This window comes from Corvus kubaryi, unplaced genomic scaffold (assembly GCF_017639235.1).
Source record: "Corvus kubaryi isolate FWS band 111438036 unplaced genomic scaffold, C.kubaryi_AGA036_p1.0 37392, whole genome shotgun sequence".
NCBI classification, from domain to species: Eukaryota; Metazoa; Chordata; class Aves; order Passeriformes; family Corvidae; genus Corvus; species Corvus kubaryi.
Genome location: NW_024581131.1, coordinates 8,355,654 through 8,375,953, shown reverse-complemented (window position 1 = coordinate 8,375,953; position 20,300 = coordinate 8,355,654). Strand labels below are relative to the sequence as shown.

Below are 20,300 nucleotides of genomic sequence, written 5' to 3'. Positions count from 1 at the left end.
GGTATTCCAGAAAAAAGTATGGGAGGGACACACTATCAAAAGTGACTCTAATATCTATCTAAAGTAACTGCACTCCTAGGAAGAAGTGGTGTGACAGTACTCTCAGTTCCTATTCTTCAACACCAGAATGTATAGTGTAAAAAAAGAAAAAGAAAAAGAAGAAAAGAGAGAGAAGAAGAAAAAGGTATGTAGTATCCTACTTTGCAAGCTAAATAAAGTTCTAGAAGTCCGACAGTTTACACAGCAGTAAGATGCCCTCAAGTGGGTGCTGTGCAACTATAACTCTTTATATAAGGTTGTTCAAAAGAGATGGTAGGGAAAGAATTTGTCACTTCAACAATTAAAGATTCATTTTTAAAGGACAGCTGCTATAGGAGCTGTTGTTACAAAGCCCAACCACTTGGAAATAATCCTGGAAGTTTTCGTTCCTTCTTCCATCCTTCTCCCTCCTTGTTCCAGAAAGAAAGAATTGCTCTACTGGGCTATTATCTAGTGAGCCCACTAGCCATTCACAAAATTCTGGCTGTCAAATGGCAAGACCAAGCTGAAACACAGAACCCATAGCTGGACTTGTGATATCCTAAGTGAAGGAGAAATTTAGCATGTTTAAGAACTGATACAAGCAGTTCCTTGAGGTGTGTGCCAAACAATTATAAACTTCCAAACCAGCTGCAGTCAGCTCACTAAAGCTAAAAGAACACATTTTCATTGTTCAGAAATAAAATAGTAACGAAACACTCTTTGAAGAGTGCCCAGAAAAGAGTCAGTGAAACTGCATTGAATTTAAACTTGAGGATGTATTCACACCACCCAATTTCAGGGGGGGAAGGTGCAAGTGGAAGTGGGTTTTATTTTTTTAAAGCAGTTGCTCGTGTCTTTTCTGAAATGCTGACAGAATGCTGAGATGTGAGCTTGATCATGAACTTGTTTCCTGATATACTGAGTTAAATCTGTTGTTTTGGTTTTTTTTAATGTATTATTTTAAAAGTCAAACAAATGCCAGCATAGATTTCTAACAAAGCAATAGGATAGAGAATTTTATTGATTACTTCCATATCAACACAACATTATTATCATCTCAAAAACTAACAACCCCTCAGAAGACAGAACACAAAACCTCTTGCTCTCTGTCTCCTGTTCCTTTCACCGGCTCTCTGGTGCAGAGATCTGTTATCCAACACTCACAGCAGTTCAAGGTAAATTTTGGGGGTCACCATTTCCTCACAAAAGTTTCTTTAGGCCACCAGAAGAAGCTTCTTGTTATGTACATGTCTAACATGTACTAACATGTACATGTACTAACTAAAAACCAATGTTTTTAGTATTAACTTGCAGAGTTTTTTCCAGTCTAAATAAGGCCTCACATTTCTCTCAGGCACTTCCTTATGAAACTGCCTAGAATCCTGTCTATTTTCTGTCCAAATTGCAATTATACATTAAACTATACCTCTTAAAATTATACATTAATATTTAGTACATGTTCAGCTAGAAATCATTTAAATGTTTTCCAGTCCAGTGTTCTCTCAATTCCATACATCCATAGGAATAGGAATAGTCCGGTACCTTAAACATAACTTCCTCTCTCAACTTTTAAATAGTTAAAATTATCCTCACAAATGAGAAAAACAGCTCTCACATCCTTTCCAATGTTTTTATATTACTGTGAGGTAATCCAGGCAACAAGAATTCCTAGCAATGAGAAAAGACTGGTTGCCAGAAGAATTTTTACTTCAATGCAGGTATCACTGAATGTGCCATCAGAATACATCTGAGGTAATAACAAGGTTGGTATAAAGATAAATGTTTGTTTATAACTAAGAGAAATAAGATGCAACTAATATTAGATGAATGATCTTGACAATTACTTTAGTCTGCTGACAAAGTAACTACTGCGATTTGCAGATGTTAACTGCAGTAGGTGGATCTTCACTAAGAAGTTCTCATTTTTACAGTTCACAGCATAGACAGTGAAGAGAATTTTACCTGGAAACCTAAAAAACCTGGCCATAAGCAATACAGAATTACCAGCTTTACTATGATCACATTCGTATCTCCACATAGGCTCACAAAATACTTTTCTTGTCTCCTTGGCAGTTTACTATTAAAATATATTTTTAAAGTCAATTATTTGCTTACCTTCAGAGTAACTGCTGTTGCCTTGATAATAAAATCATTTACAGATACTTTAATGTCATCTGCAAAAAGAAACAGAAAAATTTAAAAAAAGGACAACAGTCATTGTTCATATGATTTATCAGCATTTGTGTGATGACAAGATTCCAGTGATTCAGCAGATTTACTCCTTTGAAGCATTGCCAGAAAGTCATTCATCTTCAAACTCCAATAATAAAAGCAAGAAAACTACTTTTTTCCCCCTTGGGACAAAAGGCATATCCATCAAGAAAAATGTCATGCAGAGACACTCAGGAGAGTTTCAGGAGACTGAAACTGATAACTAAAATCAGGAGTGGCAGCAGAAGCAGGGGCAATAGATACAATGCAGATTATGCCATAAGATTACCCTGAAATGCATGATATTTACATAGTGTTAAACTTACAATTTTTGCAATTAAAAAAAAAAAACTACATTACCCTTCCACCACGATCACTGCTGTTAGCAAAACTGATCAAGCAGCAAAACTGCTCAATTTTCAAATCTGGTTTACGGCATATAACACACATATCTTTACAAATACTTTTGCAAGGGAAAATTATTTATAGAAAATTGTATCAAGTGAAACATTCTTAAGTCATCACAAATTTAGAGGAGCAAACCAAGTATCCACTTACCACATAACTGGCCTGCAACATTTGCCATGATTAGTAATCTATGTATAAGAAGAGAGACAGCATTCCAACAGAACATTATGGAATTTGCAATTACTATGCTGCACTGACAGAATTTCACATCAGAAAAACCTGTATCTTGGTCATCAAATATACACTGGTTTCTATTGACGTACTACATTCCTAACCCTTGGCAAAAATATCACTGTCCAGTAGTAGAGCAGGAATACAGTTAAATAATCCATGTCTGATATTTTGCCCTGCATCACTGAAGTTTATAGTAGTAGAAAACACCATAATTTCCATCAGAGAAAACATAAACATCTACCAGGACAATCTCTGCAATTCAATTTCATGCAAAGACATATGGCATTTCCACCTCTACATTTAAAGGAAATATTCATTAAGAATCAACAACAGCAGGAGAGGTGTGAAAAATTTCAAGTGAGTATTCCTAAGATCCTTTTTTGGTTCATTCCTTATGAACTGCTGCTGTTTAAAGAAAATATCAGTATCATAAAATGTCTTTGACATTAACTTGTGAATAAAATACCATTAGGAAAAAAAATCAGGTAGAAAAATGACCTGGATACTGTTGCATTAAAAATTAGTCACTCAAAACTCCAGTGGAAGGAGAAGCAGTTCCTGTATCTTCATCTTGAAAATCTGAATATACCGGTCAAATTTCATTTTAGACCACACAAACAGATAAACAAGCACGGGCTAGTCACTAGAACAGAACAGTTGGCCTCAGTTTCTCAGTCGGTACAGCAACAAAAATGTAAATTAACACTATCCTGCTACGTTATTCTGAATGCAGAGCTCACATGGCTTTGGAAAGCTACCATTTGAACCTACATGCTTTCAAACCATGACAGCAATTGTGAAGCTTTAGATCAAAACTTGAAGTGTCTTAGACCTACAGTTACTCATTTTTCATTCTTGTGATAATGAGGTGATGAGAAACATCTCAAAGCTGAACTATTGAGAACAAACTACGCAAATGGTACCAGAAAAAAGGACTAATAGAACAACACTAAGAAGAATCCAAGTGAAATTGTTTATGCCCTTTTCTCTTGTGCAGACAGCTATATTCTCCCATGAATGTCTTCAGTCTTTAGAACTAATCTTTGGTCTTTAAAAAAACAGAGTGTAGTAGGAGAAAAACCAGCCTGCTGTTTCTTCCCTTTATAAAATAACAGGCCCTCAGATTTTTTACCCAAGTCACAGACTTAGTACTGGTCTATGAGGTGCATGCCTGCGTGTCTCCATCACCAAACAGAGCGTCACTACTTGCTTATGCAGCCTGAACATTGTGGAAAATTAGTTGGCAAAGTAATGCCTCTGTCTTCCTGTATCCTGACAAGCTGTCCAATTCAATAATTGCCAGGAACTACAGCTTGAGTCCAACATACAGAATACTGAAAAAAAATTATTTGACTGCATAGTGGTCTGCCTATACAAAATTGATACCTCCTGGGGAAGTTTATGTAAACAAGACAAATTATGTATTACTATAACCACATTAGTATTACCACACCTTCAAGTAAATCGCACTACTAACCTTTGGCCAGTTCTTTCCTCAATTTCAGAACAGCATCAATGGCACAGTCAGCAGCAGCATATGCATGAGGTATGGTAGTTTTAGACTCCGTTAATCTCTTGGCAATAACTCTTCGGATGTTGCTAGCTGGGATTTCTGTGAATGTGCCCTGAAAGAAATCAGATGCTGCATATTAAATATCAGGAGAGCAAACAAACCTCCCCTTTGCTGAAACAGTACTCCAGCATTTATGCATTATCATCAGTGACTCCTGCCCACTTCAGCTATCCCCTAGGTATCCAAAAGTGATACATTCCAACTACTGAAATTAATATGACTAAGACCATGGAGTGTTCTAGTCTATTCCTGTAAACTGGGATCAACACAACAGGTTTTACAGAATAATTCCATTTTGCAGTATAGAATTAACCCTGTTTAAAAAAAAAAATCCAAATATTGAGGCATTAATTTTCAGCCAGAGTCTATAAGCATTATTCCATCTTCCTGATTTGGCATATTGCTCAGATCATGCTTTGTTCCATTTAAATTGTAACAGAGCATTTCCTCAGTAAGCTACTGCTTTTTCAGTTCCCTGAGTAGTTCATTAAGACAGGTTTTACTGCATCTTTTCTGTTATTCTTCTCCCTCCTTCCACATATATCGAATAATGTTTCACTGGCCAACTTTCTCCTAGAAGGAGGTCAACTTGCCAGAAATCTCTCAAAATATTAGTGACTACAGAAAGCAAGCAAAATAAATGGTTCTGTAAAACATTATTTTGCATACCTAATCTTTAGCACATATCCCTTGAACATACAAGGATTCACATACTCAATAGTACTCAATACACAGTAAATTGCAATATGTATGTTCTGGTGCAATTGTAGAAACATTTTATTCTGTAATGGATCTGGGTCTGAGCTTGTGTGTTCTTTAGTTCTTTGTACAGTGCAAAAAAAAAAAAAAAAAAACAGACAGCATTTTCTGAATATTATGAATTGTAGCTACATTGTAAACTTCAGCCTAAAAAGATACATCAAATTTAGATCTAGAGCCAGAAAATTGTTTTTCACGAAAGCTTTTCAACTTCTACTAATGTACATTTCAGCAAGGGCATTTATTCTTTAAAAAAATAATTTCTGGTATTCTAACACTTCAATTTAACATAGAAAATTATTTAGGTTCTAGAGTTTGCAAAATTACTCTCCAAGGCAACCACCAAGAAGCCTTTTCCTTCCTCACTTCTTGACAACTCATTAATGGACACTTACACTTGCAGGAAAGCAAACAAATCAAGTACAGTAAAAATAAATCATCATTCCAGTTTCTCCAAGGCCTGCAATATAAATTTTTCATAGCTTCAATTTGCAAGCTACACAAAATAGTATGCAGACCATAATTTCGAGGATTTCAGTTTTAATTACATTGCCTTAGAATCACTGAAACACACTAAAAACTGCACATCACTGAGCTTGACATCTAGGTGGCCTTAGTTTCCTTCCTCTCTCCAGCTCTAGAAATCTCAGAGCTACTGAAGTAGCTATTGCACTATTCAGCTGTAGCAATGCTGAAATCTTAGCAGAGTGTTACCAGGGCAGCAGGTTGTCCTGGAGTGGAAACTGCTGGAATTGCTGGCCGTGGATATGGAGAAGTCACGGCTGTTGCTAGTGAAGGAGAAGGCACCACAGCAGGAGGTGGAGAAACCACAGGTTTCAATTCACTGGGTTTACCTTTCTGCTTCTGTTGCAGAAGTTTGAGAGCATCCCTGGTGATTAAACAGAGTGAAATATTGACAACAAAGAAACTATTTAACAATTCCCTAAGCATTACTATTCCATCACTTATTCTATTTAATTAGCCACTTCTGTACATTTAAATTTCTGTTGTCAAACCAAATATTAAGAAGGTAATTACTATTAGATGATATTAATTTTGTGCTGCCTTTGTGGTATCTTTTTAGTAAATTCTCATTAATTTCCATGAATAAAAGGGCCTGAATATGCAGTAACAGAAAGCATTTGTGTTAGAGAAGCGTAACAATCATCATCATTACTTGTGAGTGTGCAAAGCGATTTTTGATTTGCATTAACAATTCTTCTGAATAAAAGAGTATATTTATTCAGGCTATAAAGCCTCAAATAAAAGCTGTTTCATCTATTTGAAATAAACTGAATTTAATGTAATTACTTAGTGCTAAGTGAAAACTGAGTAATAGATTTGTAACTCATTTCTCTGTACCTTTCCAACATAAATTTGGAGAGTTGGGCACTAATGTTATACAGGCCCATACTTCCTAACACCACATTAGAGAAACAAAGCTGAAGCATTCTCCTAGGATTTTATACTGATACAGCTACCACCACAAAATCTTCCTGTTCTGGGCACAGCATGACAGACATGAGAGACTCCCATCTCTAAGCCATGATAGGGTGCTCTAGGTGCACTGCATTCATAAAGCAACAAGCTAAAGATCAGCACCTACAAGGCTGAACAGAAATTACTGCATTTCCACCACCACTGCCAGCTGCAAGGCAAGACAGTTGTAGATTTCCTGTAGGTCTCTCTTTATGCTCCAGATCTGCTAACAAAAGCCTCTATCATATACCCTAGATAAATCTCTATCATTTCATGAAGACACAGCATGTACACAAAAGTTTAATTACACAAATTGGCAGAGGAAATTAAAATAAATTAAAAATCAGACTACTTACAACCCTACCACGGTTTTGAAACACAATTCATAAATACTAAACAAAGCTATCTAATTTCAGCAGATTACTGTTTGAGAGACTACTCTTGAGTGGCAGCCAAGAGTTATTAAATTTTTATAGGAGGAACAAAATCTCAGAACATTATGCATTCTTAGTTCTTCCTAAAAAGTAGCACTCCAGCACTGAGTGAGAAAATTAAAAAATTTTCAATTTTCAAAGAACTGAAAATTGAAAAGCTCTACATAATGCCTTTTCCCATTGCTGACTTGCTTCAATTTATTCTTACCTTCAACACATAGTTCAACAAAATATTGAAAACAAACAAGTAAATGAGCTCAAGATAAAATTTTTCCTAATTAAAAGTTGTTACTTGCTTTCCCAAATTAACATGCTAGCCAAAATTTGTTTTAAAATTAAGTGTTTAGTATTTAACACACCTACTATATCAGGGGAAAAAAAATAGATTTCATAGAATGAAAATCATTCCCTACCATGACAATTTGAGACACAAAAAGTAACTGCATGACATAATACAAGTTTTTTGTTAACATATTAGAAGGTACCAAAAATTAGTTGAGGGTTTTCACTTGGCAGTCATTAGAGAGACCATCTGGTTTTGGTGTTTTTTAGAGTGTTAACTGAAAAACGTATTGCCAAAATTGAGCTTATTTTTAGATTAAAAGATTTGCTCAAAACTTTCTGAAACTCATTTGTATTGTACAAAAGACATTTCATACAAATGAAAATTTAGATGCATGTTATACATACATATGAATAGAGCTTCCCCCCACTAATTCCACATAATTTAACTGATTAAGAAAAACAGGTACAGCAGTGTTATGACTCTCATAGTTGCAACACTGAAAGCCTGAATATGAGTAGAGTTAGAAGAGGAATCAAAGCAGATAAAATAAAACAGGTTTAAGTACAAGTCAGGTAAATAGATGTTTTATTAGAACTGGAAAAAGAAGGGTTGGTCACATCTTTCCAACAACTCTATAAATTTCTATCAACACAAGACAGTACCAGAGAAAGATAGGAGGTAACATGAAAGAGCAGCCTGCTTCACAGAAAAGGTATGAGAGTTTGGTAAACATTTAATAAACAAAAATATGCCATACCAAACTGTTATTAGGAATATAGAGATTCTGGCAACTCTGTTACACTTCAGCTTACCACTACTACAGAAGTGTGTAGTCATTTCACTTCATGTTAGCCAAAATCCAAAGCATGGTGAAAGCAAACTGAGCACTTTGTGTTCAAAACATACTTTTCCTGATATGAGCAAGTTAGTTACACAGACACCTAAGAATCACTGAGGATCCAACGGTGCCAACAGAGATGCATGGATTGACACAAGCTTCCTGTGGTGGCAGTTACTGCTCTTTATTGTACCCAACCCCTTTCACAGGTTTCATATTCCCCTTTCACACGTTTACACCTGTTTACTCAATTCAGAGACGATTTCCTGGGAAAAGGAAAATGGTTAGCAGAGATTCAGAACACACTAGCAACATTATAGAAGGAACCCATTCCTCCCACATGGCAGCTGACAAACTGCACACAGCAGAGATCCCACGCTCAGTCCGTACTCAATACATGCATTTACATGAATACAATACATGAATTTAATCTCCAGAAAAACAGCACTGCATGTGTGTGCTGGCCTTTCTCTGCAAGTCCAAAATGCCTGAGCAGCTCAGAGATTCCAAGACACACTAACTTAACAACAGCTGGGAGGAACATGCCTCAGAAAAACACAGTTCTCAGTAACCAGCCTTTTCATGGCTCCATTTATAAATCCCTAGATCACTATTACATAGAATGGGAAAGGGCAGTAGTAGCTGAAACAATCAATTTTAATATAGCCCTCCCAAACAGCATCTGAGCTGATGAGTAGAAAAATGGTACAATCTTTGACAGAATTTGTGAGTCACTTTGTACTGGCACACCAATTCTCTAGGACGTTTTTGATGGAAGTGATATTAAGTGATATAAGAAGATATTACTTAGAAATAACAAATAAAAAAACTCTGCAACTCGATTAAAAAAAAAAATCACACACAAAATCAACAATAACAAAACAGGCAGGAAAAAGACAACAGTAATTCAACACTGAACAGACCCATATGAGCAATATAAATAAATAAAAGTATGCAGATAAATAAAATATTGGCCCACTAAGGGAGTCGATCATGACAGAGAACACCAGTAGAGTGGAAGTTCCAGCTGCTGTTACAAGTTTTACAGTGAATTGAATTTAAAGATTGAAAGTTGGGGGAAAGAATCTTGCTTGCTTACACAACTCACTATCTTCGTTTCTCGTAATCTGGTGAGTGCAGCAAAGGAAATATTTCCCTGAATATCTGCAGCAGCTCTCTATAAAAATCTGTACATTTCATTTCAAACTGAATATAATAGCAGAGTCTGTAGGCATCTGAAAGATTAGCTCCATTTCAAAAGAATGGTTAGAAAACCCCAGACATTCTTCATCTTAAATTGACATTTCAAAGTCAAATCTTTTGTATGAAAAAAGCAGTTTTTAAAAGAAATTATTTTGCTAGATAATTCTCATAACTACAGAAAAATCTTTGCTAGATCTCCATGACAACTAGGAAAAGTTAATTCATTAGCTCAAAGTCCCAGAGGGTTTCCACCTGCCATAGCCTCGTTACACACCATAAATTACCATTACACTTACATAATTAACAAAGAACTCTCTCTGATGATTTGCTGTTACATAGGATATTCTATCTATTCAATTCCTTATTACATTTCAACTCTGCCAAAGATCATAAGAAAAAAAAAAAAGCTTTGAAAAACTGTCTGCTGCTTTTCTGGCTCCAGTTCCAAGTTACACTGACCTGATCCTGGTTGTCTTTGAATGGAACTAAACTAACAGCAGCCAGGAAAGTCTGTGTGAGTGAATGATGGTATTTGTCAAAAGGAATAATTTTACTGAGAACACAAATATTTTTTTCTGCCAACATTCTCACCTCCAACAACATACATGCATCATTTCAAGGCTAAATGCACTACCACGTTTTTGCACACAACCTCCTCACTCAAAGGCTGGAGTGCCAATCATTACACTGGAATACTTAAAAGGTATAATAAACTGCTAGAAGCCTGATCATAACAAACCACAGCTTTGTAAACAAATATCCTTTAAATCATAGAGAGGAAAAAAAGGAAACGTGGGAGAAAAACAGAATTCTGGAATTTCTTATGATTACACTTCATTGCTTCCCCCAGCCTAATAAAAATGGGAAAAAATGAAATCCTGACAGATTTCAGAACAGAACTGCAGCAAAAAAAGCAAAAGATCTGAACTCCCTAAAGAAAAGGAGTTGAAGAAAACAGGCCACTGGTATTCTACTAAGGCTCTGCATGCATCTTGGGTAGTACAATTCTTGAGATCCATAGCGGCAGCTAATAGTGGTGCTTAGGAGGCAATAGCCACCATTAGGCTGAGCTGCAGGAAATGTGACAGCAGTACCACACAGCTAAGATGGGACTTAAAAAATGCAAATATATTTTTTGGTTTTTTACTAATTAAGGGCTTCTTCAAATATTTCCTAACCCATTCTCCCTATCTTTTCAACAGGCTTTTCAAATTTAACTAAGCCCATCCATAGCAAAAAATGGAACAAAGACACAGATTTTTTAATAAATAAACTTCAAACTAATGGAGATTGCTCTAGTATCAGAAGTTGTAAGTTTACCAAATTATCTACATACTCTTTAGTGAAGATTCCTCGAGGCCCAGTAGGTGTAACATTGCTTGGATCTAGTCCATGTGTCTCCAGAATGTTGCGAGCTGCAGGGCTTAAGCGAACCCTGAAGAAATGAGGGGAAAAAATACATTTTTTAAATACTAAGATTAACTTATTTCCTTAATGTACACCATGAGAAACTACATTTCTCTCTGGTGAACTACAAAGCAGAGTACATTGGTACAGAGTACCCAGTGCATCTTAACACGATTTGCCTTTTGAAATTAGGAGAAAAGCCAACATCTAGAGAAAATGTTTTAGAATTCTTAGATACAAAGCAACAACACACTCAGAAAAGAATAAATACTTGGTTTCAAGTCTTTCCACAAAATCTCCTACTTATTATTTCCTAAAGGAGACTACATTTGCACCTCATTGAATTTTAAGAATGGTCCATTAAGCCCTTGCCAAAAAAACCCCATATCATAAATGATCATTTGGTTCTAAACATGCTGATACATCTCCAACAGTTGCAGTGAAAAAGCACTTCTGATGATCTTTGGTACTAAAAGGAAAAACATAACCCTTTCAAGGATCCCTTTGTGGATCATCCTCCTACTACAGGTAATGCCTGGGCAATGACTTCAGTTAGTTGTCTTCCACTTGCACGAGAAAAGCCTAAATGCTGGCAGCATTTAGAACACAGCAAGCCAGAGAGAAAAGGTAACGAGGTTGGGGGAAAAAAAAACCCCACAACACAAGTAAGATATATCCTCCAAACAGGATATATCCTGGGATATGAAGCACTGATTTATGGATTATTGCTACCTGACTAACACTGGGCCTGACTCCCCATCCAAGGTGTTTGCAATGCTTAGAATACCAACGGATCCAAACCGAACTAACAAAGAGCACATAAACCTACTGTTTTAAGTTTTTCACATTCCACTGTTATGAAAATATTTGAATAATTTTTTTCTAATATCAAAAATGCAACAGCTTGGAAGGGTTTTGGAATGTGCCATTTCTTTATTTTTTCTCCTCAAACAAATAGAAAACAAGTCATAGGTACACTTAGCGTCTGATGCATAAGCACTGGTGTCCATCCTATATCAGCACAACTTCATAAATCAATTGCATGACCGAATAAAAGCACGTTTAATTAAATTAATAAAAAAATAATTAATTCAATTATGTTGTTTGAATTGACTTACTGGGCTTTAGAGCAAAGACATATTCTAGGCCTGCAAGGTTTATCACCTCATTCATACTTAATCACTCTTAAACTAACAGCGTACTACTAGGTAAAAAAGGACAGAAGACTGTGCTTGGTTCAGTTCTACTGACCTACGAAAGAGTTCCATTTCATAACAAACATAGAAACTTACTGCAATTTCCCAGGCTGATGTTGCAGTTTAGGAGGGGCTGAAACTGCAGGACCTGCAGGAGGTGAGGAACCTGCAGGTGCTGGTGGAGCCACAGAAGATGGATCACCAGCATCAGCTGGCATTTCAACCTGTTTCCAGTCCTGTCCTTCCTCTACCAGCAGACCAATTATTGAGCCCAATCGAACATTTTTGCTTCCTTCTTCCACCTAAATTAAGAACATTAAGTTACATATTACTCTGTCTGCTCTAATATGACTAGAACAAGTAGATGTCAAAGTTTCAGGCATATTAATGACAATTCATCAGTAAGATTGATCCCATTTTATTGCTACTATTAATAAGATATTTCAAGACTGAAATTAATTATAATTGCTATTATAAGGAGAGGAACATTAAGTTATGCCCCAAATCCGATACACCTAAAGTTAGCATTCAGAAATCAAAGTAACCTTTTATAGACACAGACTTTGCAGCTCAGAACTAGAATAGAAAAAGAAAACTTGTTATAATTTTGCTTAACTTTTCATCTCCTGGATTTTTGAGTCACTGATAGGTTTTCATTACTCACAATAAAAAAACCCCTGCATAAACCTCAATGAACCCCAGAAACTCAGATGTAGAAAGAGCTGAAGTAAGTAGAAGGATTTGAAGGTTCTGGGATGAGAGGATGGCCATAAGCCAACAGTGTGGATTTGCAGCCCAGAAAGGCAAATGCAGGAGTGCGGCCAGCAGGGAGAGGGAGATGATTCTGCCCCTCTACTCCACTTTTGTGAGACCCCACCTGGAGAGCTGTGTCCAGGTCTGGGATCCTCAACAAGACATGGACCTGCTAAGAGTGGGTCCAGAGGAGGGCCACAAAGATGACCAGAGGGCTGAAGCACCTCTCCTACAAAGGCTGAGAGCTGGGGTTGTTCAGCATGGAGAAGAGGCTTTGGAGAGACATTATACCAGCCTTTCAGTACCTAAAAGGTGGGGAGAGGGCCTTTTTACACAGGCAGGACAAGGGGTAATGGTTTTACAATCAAAGAGGGCAAGTTTCTCTTAGAAAAAAATTCTTTACTCAAAGGTGGAGAAGAACTGGAACAGGTTGCCCATAAGGGTTGTGGATGCCCTATTCCTGGAAGCATTCAGGGCCAGGTTGGATGGGGCCCTGTGCAACCTGATCTAGTGAACAGCATCCCTGCCAGGGGGGTTGGGATGAGATGATCTTTAAGGCACCTTACAACCCAAACCAGTCAATGATTCTATGTAGCCAAGAAGAGTCAAAAAAATCCTAACTTTGCTGACAAGCCAACAAAGCACAGGTGACCATGACAGGGAGAAAAAATTAGAGATTAAGTGCACAGAGAAATAAAATTCCCTTGGGGCTTTTGCCACTGCAGCATAATCCTTTAGTCACTAACAAATATATACTAAAGTAAATGTTTATTTCCTCCACTGGGAAGAAAAATGGACAGAGCTTATGCTGGCTCATTCTGCAATGGAATTTTTACACAAAGTGGCTTCCATACCAATCCTCATTTAGGTCATGAATGAGAAAATGGTAATGGAGACTAATGTTAGGGAAACTTTCCTGTCTGACCATCCAGGAGCCACTCTGGCAGTCACAGTCCCACCACGTGAGCTGGGACCGAAGCCCCTTTACAGTGGGTGGCTCCAGTGACCCCATGGGTGTCCCACTTGGCTCCCTGCACACTCCACACTCACACAGTCAGACAGGGTTTCCTTACAGCTCAGCCCTGGGTTTCCCCATAGCAGAATCTCAGACACCTGGATCCCTAAAACAATTTTAATTGTGGCCCAGTAACACAAAACCAGCTTGAGCTCGTGCCTCTGGGGAAGGACCATGAACAAAGGAATCCCTGTGCTTTTATACCCTCAGTCTGTGTTGCTGATAGCCTGGGGTATCCCTGCTGAGTCCTTGGCTCCTGCTGTGTCCAAGTCCCCGGTCACCTGGCCCGTGCCACAGGTCCCTCTGCCCTCTGTGGTGCAAAGGGTCAGCACCAGGTCAGGGCCCCTTGTCTGGGGCTCCCACCATGTTCCCCAGCCAGGGCACAACCTGCAGCTCCCAGGGCAGCTGCACACCCAGCTACCTGCTCTAGGTCTATCCCTCAACAATTAATTACAGTTCTTAAACAATCATTCATCATCTGTTTGGTTCCTAATTGAACTGTAAAGTATTTTAGGAAAAAAAAAAAATCAGTGTTAATTTAAGAAGCAACTCTACTGAAAGAATAATCATCATTCTGAAATTACCCTTCTAATATTTCATTCAGTTATTTAATCTTTTATGGCATTTTACACTGAATCAGACATGATCATTAAAAGACCTATTCAGATAGAGAAGAAATATATATGCATGAGTTTCTATTTTACCGTTAGCCTGCTCTTTCTTAAACCATACACAGATTATACAGTCAAGAAAAGCCAAGAAGGGTTACAGAACATGAATTAATTCAACCTAATGAACCTTCTATCTTTAAATGCAAAACCCAAAGCATTAAGCAGACTGTGCTTATTTGGCTCAAGTTTTTCATACCGAACTCCGTGAAGATGGTTCAGAATTTTAGCTGGTATCAAAAGGCACAACATTTTTGTCTAATTTCTTTTAGAAAGTGAGTAAAATTTGGCCAGATGATAGCTCAGAGGCACAAAACATTCCTAAATTCCCATCAACTATATCACATCTTAAACTTCTGAGTGGCCCTTGGAAGGATAATCTTTTCAATAAGTAATCATCAGTCCACCCACAAACCTGACACAGCTTTTTTTATAAGCCTTACACAAACATCTATTGAACACCCAATACAGAGCAGAAATATCCACCAGGTACTGCAGAAAGACAACCAAGGATCACACCTGAGCTAGAGAAAAAAGAAAAGAAAATCTGAAAATTTCTGATCTTATTGCTCACTTGTTATTTCAGTTTCTAAAACATTAGGTTTCTTCTGTACTTTTTAGGAGACTGGAATAAAAGCCTCTCTATTCTGTACTCTAATTCTTTGGCCCACCATTTCTAGAGTCCAAGGATTAAAAGAATCCATTGAAGACTGGGTTTGCATAATGATCTGTTCATGTTACTCCAATAAAGCTGCCTCTCTTCCCTTATCCTGAAACACGTTATAGTTATTTTCTACCTCCTGGAATCTCCTTCTCAGGTTCAGCTCTTGGCATAGGATTGTTACCGGATGATATGGATATAACTAAGGCTGAATGTCACTGCTCCATGACAGTGATATAGCTACATGGAAGCTATGCAGCTGCTGGAAAGTCTGCCTTTGATCTATCAAAAAACGTGCCACAGGAGCAATACACACAAAGAAATTTTGAAATTTTCAAGGCATTTGCATACAAGAGAGGAAACAAAAACCCCACAGCTTCTGAAATACTAATGTTACTTGTAGCCATCATGAATTACTATTAAAGAAACTTAGCAAATTTCAATTTTTTTTTTTTAATATCTCCCTAGGATTAATTCTTTAATACTTTGACAGACAGAATCCCCATATCTCCTCCTCACATAACCTAACAAAGCAGTGTCTGCAAATGCAGAATAGATTGCACAAGATTTTGTCACGGCTATTAGGGGCAAACTAATTTTCAGAACCATTCAAAACTGAAGAAGAGAAAAATAGTGAAAGCACTGCCCAGCAATTCTTTAAATAACTACATGGAGACTAAAATCACATTAAAAAAATACATCTGATGTGAGACTTCATCCAGGGATAGCAGAATAGATCCTCTGAAACTTATTAAGTGTGTTATTCCACAGTTGTACACAAAAACTCAGAAGTTTCAAGGTGGTACAAAAAGACTGAACATCTGTGAAAAAAATACTATTTAGCAACGCAATTAAAAGAAGGAAAAAGATGTTAAAAACTCTTACTTGTCTATATACACTAGTGCTCAAATGCAAGTTATCCTGTAGAAATTAAACACTAATGACAGTTTTTGTAAGCCTGATAGAGTTCACTTACAGCTGAGTTCCATCTTACATCCCCTCTCCTTCCTACCCAGCCCCACACCTATCTTGACACTTTCACTTTTGCAAAGGATGTTGCCTTTGCTTATACAAAAAAGGAAGATACTAAACAGAACATCACTTCTCAAATGCTGCCACGCAGGAAAATGCTCTCCCTTTTCTGTTTTTCCAAAAGACACCTGTGCAAATACATGCTGATGTAAGAAAATGCAACTGTAGAAGAGATAGGAAGTGTAATACACCAATCTAAAAAGCTTTTGTAATAGCAGCAGAAATACGTGTCTCACTGTGTGCAAGGTAGACTTTTCTCATGGCTCCAGGAACTAGTTTGTACCCATGCCCATTCTGCTGTTTCCTAAGTAGCTGGATTGCAATTAATACCAGTATGCCTAATTTGTATAATTATGTGATCCACACTTCATGGGTAGATATTCCCTAGATGAGACCACCCTGACCAAATGACATATTTACTGTAAGTACACATCTCTCATATTTTTATTTTATTCCAAATTCTTCCAGTTCAGCCTATTGTTTAAATAATTGAGGAGGGAGAGAAGAAACAGCTGCAATACACCACCAGCTGAGACTGCTCAGAAAATTTGCAACTCATCCCAGTTCTTCTTCTTTATATTAAGCTTAATCAATCTAATTTTGATAGAGGATATTAGTAACTCAACTGTTCTCTGGGTCAGCCCATCTTGTATACCATTCCACCTTGACTGATAGCACAAGATAATCTAGCACAAAGACAATACATCCTGGGTAAAGTACCACCCAAAATTCCATATTCCAACTGATTGTTACTTGTTTTCCTATAACTCAGTGTAAGAGGAGTCATAAACTACAATATTTCATCGCCATAATTCACAAGGTGTAAAACATACAAAACAACCTAATTCAATCAGGTTAAGTGAAAATCCATTAAATATATATAGAATCATGTACCACGTACCAATAGTCTGGTACTTACGTGGAACAAACAGAACAATTATTTCTCCCTAGGAATGCAAGCAAGTGCATTTTTCTGAATGCTGAGGAGAAATTTAGCTATCTAAACTAGTTTTTGAGGCAATATGCAAACAGTCTGAAGAGAAGTTACATCACCCTACTCAGAAATGCAGGATCCCTACCAGTATTTTAGCCAATATGCCATCATCACTTGATTCCATGGTAACCACTGCTTTGTCCGTTTCAATTTCACACAACGCATCTCCAGCATTCACTGTGTCACCTGCAAAACACAACAGAACTTAAGAATACTTACCCCTAAGCTTCTTTTTAGATTTATTTAACCATGGAAGATAAATATTCACCATCTAATATAGTCATTTTGTATTCTTTAATCTATTTTATACCTACTTGATCCCCCATGATTACTTATCATATTGTATCTTTCCTTTCCAAAGAAAATCACCAAGATTCAAGAAACACAAACTGCTGTGGCAGAACACTGACATGTTCCAAGTACTGATGTTTACAGTAGGCTTTCCAAGAGGCAGTACACACACAATGAAATTTATTTCCAGAACCCCATACTCAATAGCACTGCCATGAATAAAATACTGAGCCTTCCACATTCACTGGTAGCCACCAGTCAGAGCAAGCTATCTAAAACTGCTTATGACAATGGTATCATAGTTCTGTAACTGCTATCTATACTATTAAAGACATTCAAATAAAAACCTCAGGAATTTTAATGTCTTCGGGAAAGCACAGCTGCAAGCTTGCTTAATCTCCTACATAGTTCAGAAAGGTCTTTTTAAGCATTCATTCATTCATACTTACTTTGTGAAATAAGAATATGCACAAGTGCTACAAATTGCTTTTGCTACATTACACAAATCCAAGATTAATTCTGAAGCATACTCTTCCTCTGCTTTTGAAGAGTAACTGTATCTGCTAGCAGATGATAAAGATATTATGTGTCTGGATTATTTCAACAAATCAATACTGACTAGATGGCCAACATTAAAACTGAAATTACATTAAAAACTGTAAGGTAGTTGAATGTTTCGGCTTCCAACAAAATACAGCTTTTTTTCCTTATGGAGACAATGCATACCAGCCTAAAACATGCCTACAATTTTATATGAAGTAAAATTTTAATATTTCCCCATTACCAGAAATGTTGCAATAGCATTACCTGTCTAAGCATTTAGCTTAACTACTGATACTACTCTCTTGTGCTTAAGGAGCAGAATTAAAACCTAGTGCAGGTTACCACCTATATTTAGGTAAGAGACAAACACTATAAAAAAAAGGTTTCCTGTTTCACAACTACATGAATTAGAAAGGGAAAATGAGGTGTTGTACCTCATTTGTGTTAAATGAAAACATCAAAAACTCAGCCACCTACATAATTCTAGAAGTCATAAACGTTCCTATTACAGAAATTGGTAGAGAAATATACTTCATCTTTTTAATGTAATAATCTAACAGCCACATTACACTTTGCAATAACTAGAGCATGAATAGTTTTATTATAAGAGGAAGTCAAAACTCCAGGCTCTATACTAGTGTTTTAATTTTACTGGATCATTAATTCAAGTAGCCTATATATCAGATCATTAGGCAAGTACTTCTCAGCTGTTAAGAAATCAAATTGTTGGGCAAATTCTGTAATTTACAGAGCTAAGATTGGCAAGCAGAAAGGATCTTAACTCTGTATCTTCATCTGCCATCAGACTGTAAGTGTTCTGCACCATTAAAAAGAAATCTCAGTGCTCAGAGACCGGCAGCAGTACCTCCAGCAGGCTTGGCCAGCCAAGCCAAACACCTTCATCCATGCGTTTGTCACACATCACATCCCAACTTGGGTACCTGAGGCGGCTGCTCACAGAAAACTGTTATCTTGCACAGGGAAGGCAAGAGGAAAAGTCTTCAGAGAACTGGATAAACCACTTTTCCACTACTTTTTTTTTGTTTTCCTTTCATTGCTGCAGCCATAAAGTCGACATAAATTTGAAAGGCAATTGACTAAAAGCAGTCTAAGAATACTTCACCACAGCATTCAAGTCCTATGTGTGTTTCAGTACCCAAGTACAACAGAAAGGACAATACTTATTTTCATTAGAGATTGAAAAACTTTTGATTGCTCCTAATTGATGCACACTTTGATGTCAATTACAAATCAGCTTTTCCAATAATTAGGATTAGGAAAGAACATTTTTGCAAAGTGTATCTTTGCTCTTACACTTTAAACTGAGAGCAGTATTTGCAACAGAAGCTGCCTGAATGGGAGCTCTCTAAGATAATGAGCAATGCCCTTGAAAAAACTTGGGCGGGGTTTGGGCTTTTTTGTTTGTTTTTTGGTTTTTTTCTTTCTTTGTTTTTGGTTTGGTTTGCTTTTAGTGATTAAATTCTTACAGCTAGGCTGAATGGTTAGGATCTCTAGTGAAGCAGAGTATCTTTCTAGCAGATCCAGTGGGCATCCAATAGCCTTGGTGCTCTGTTCAACTACTGACAGACAAGTATCCAAATCACAAGATACAAACTGCCTTTCTTAGTGTACTCTTTGCAAATAAAAACAGAGTTGACTGAACATAGATACTGAAGTCCCTGGAGCTGATGTGTCACAAGGTAGCAGAGTTACACAGCGCGTGGATGCTGCCAGCACTGTTGTATATTCTGTTTTCTGCCCACATTAACAAGAGGATTTTGGTCTCCTGGGCTGTCAGTCTACCATCTTTCATCAACATTAAATTCATACATAATAAATACAAGATTTTCGAAACATAATTTTATCTTTGTGAGAATGACTTTATTACCCACAGGAATCAACATGAAACTGCATTAAGAATGAGAAGGAAAAGTAAAGCTGTCAATTAAATTCAGCTCTTTCCTTTCTGCAGTAGTGAAATTATCTGTCCATCCTTGTGAAACCGTAAAATGAAAACATTTGATATTTACACAAAGAACAGAAAAATTATCAAAATAGTATTACACTGACCCCTTCTGGTCATACAGTGGGAAAAACATTTCACATGCAAGCAACTTGCTTCTGTCAGCTGCTTAAAAATATTTTCTTGGATATTAGATTGTCAAACATTTATATTCAGCAATAACACTACTTTTACATGGCAAATGCTCTAGAGAATTAAGTAGTTAAGAGCATTCCTTACAGAGAGGAGTGTAAGCATTAAATCACTTCACTATTTTCTTCAAAATTTATCT

The 20,300-nt window shown here is 37.0% G+C and overlaps 1 protein-coding gene across 3 annotated transcripts in view; it reads right to left on the bottom strand.

Annotated features, from left to right (window-relative positions):
• The window catches only part of PDHX (pyruvate dehydrogenase complex component X), a 36,959-nt gene that overhangs the window by 7,699 nt on the left and 8,960 nt on the right, over window positions 1-20,300 (bottom strand). For all 3 annotated transcript variants that reach the window (XM_042038205.1, XM_042038204.1, XM_042038206.1), the window contains exons 3-8: window positions 17,258-17,358; window positions 12,146-12,351; window positions 10,783-10,881; window positions 5,921-6,095; window positions 4,352-4,499; window positions 2,137-2,195 (exon numbers count right to left, since the gene is read on the bottom strand). In XM_042038205.1, coding sequence (XP_041894139.1) covers window positions 2,137-2,195; window positions 4,352-4,499; window positions 5,921-6,095; window positions 10,783-10,881; window positions 12,146-12,351; window positions 17,258-17,358 — 788 coding nt within the window. The remainder of the gene's footprint in view (window positions 1-2,136; window positions 2,196-4,351; window positions 4,500-5,920; window positions 6,096-10,782; window positions 10,882-12,145; window positions 12,352-17,257; window positions 17,359-20,300) is intronic.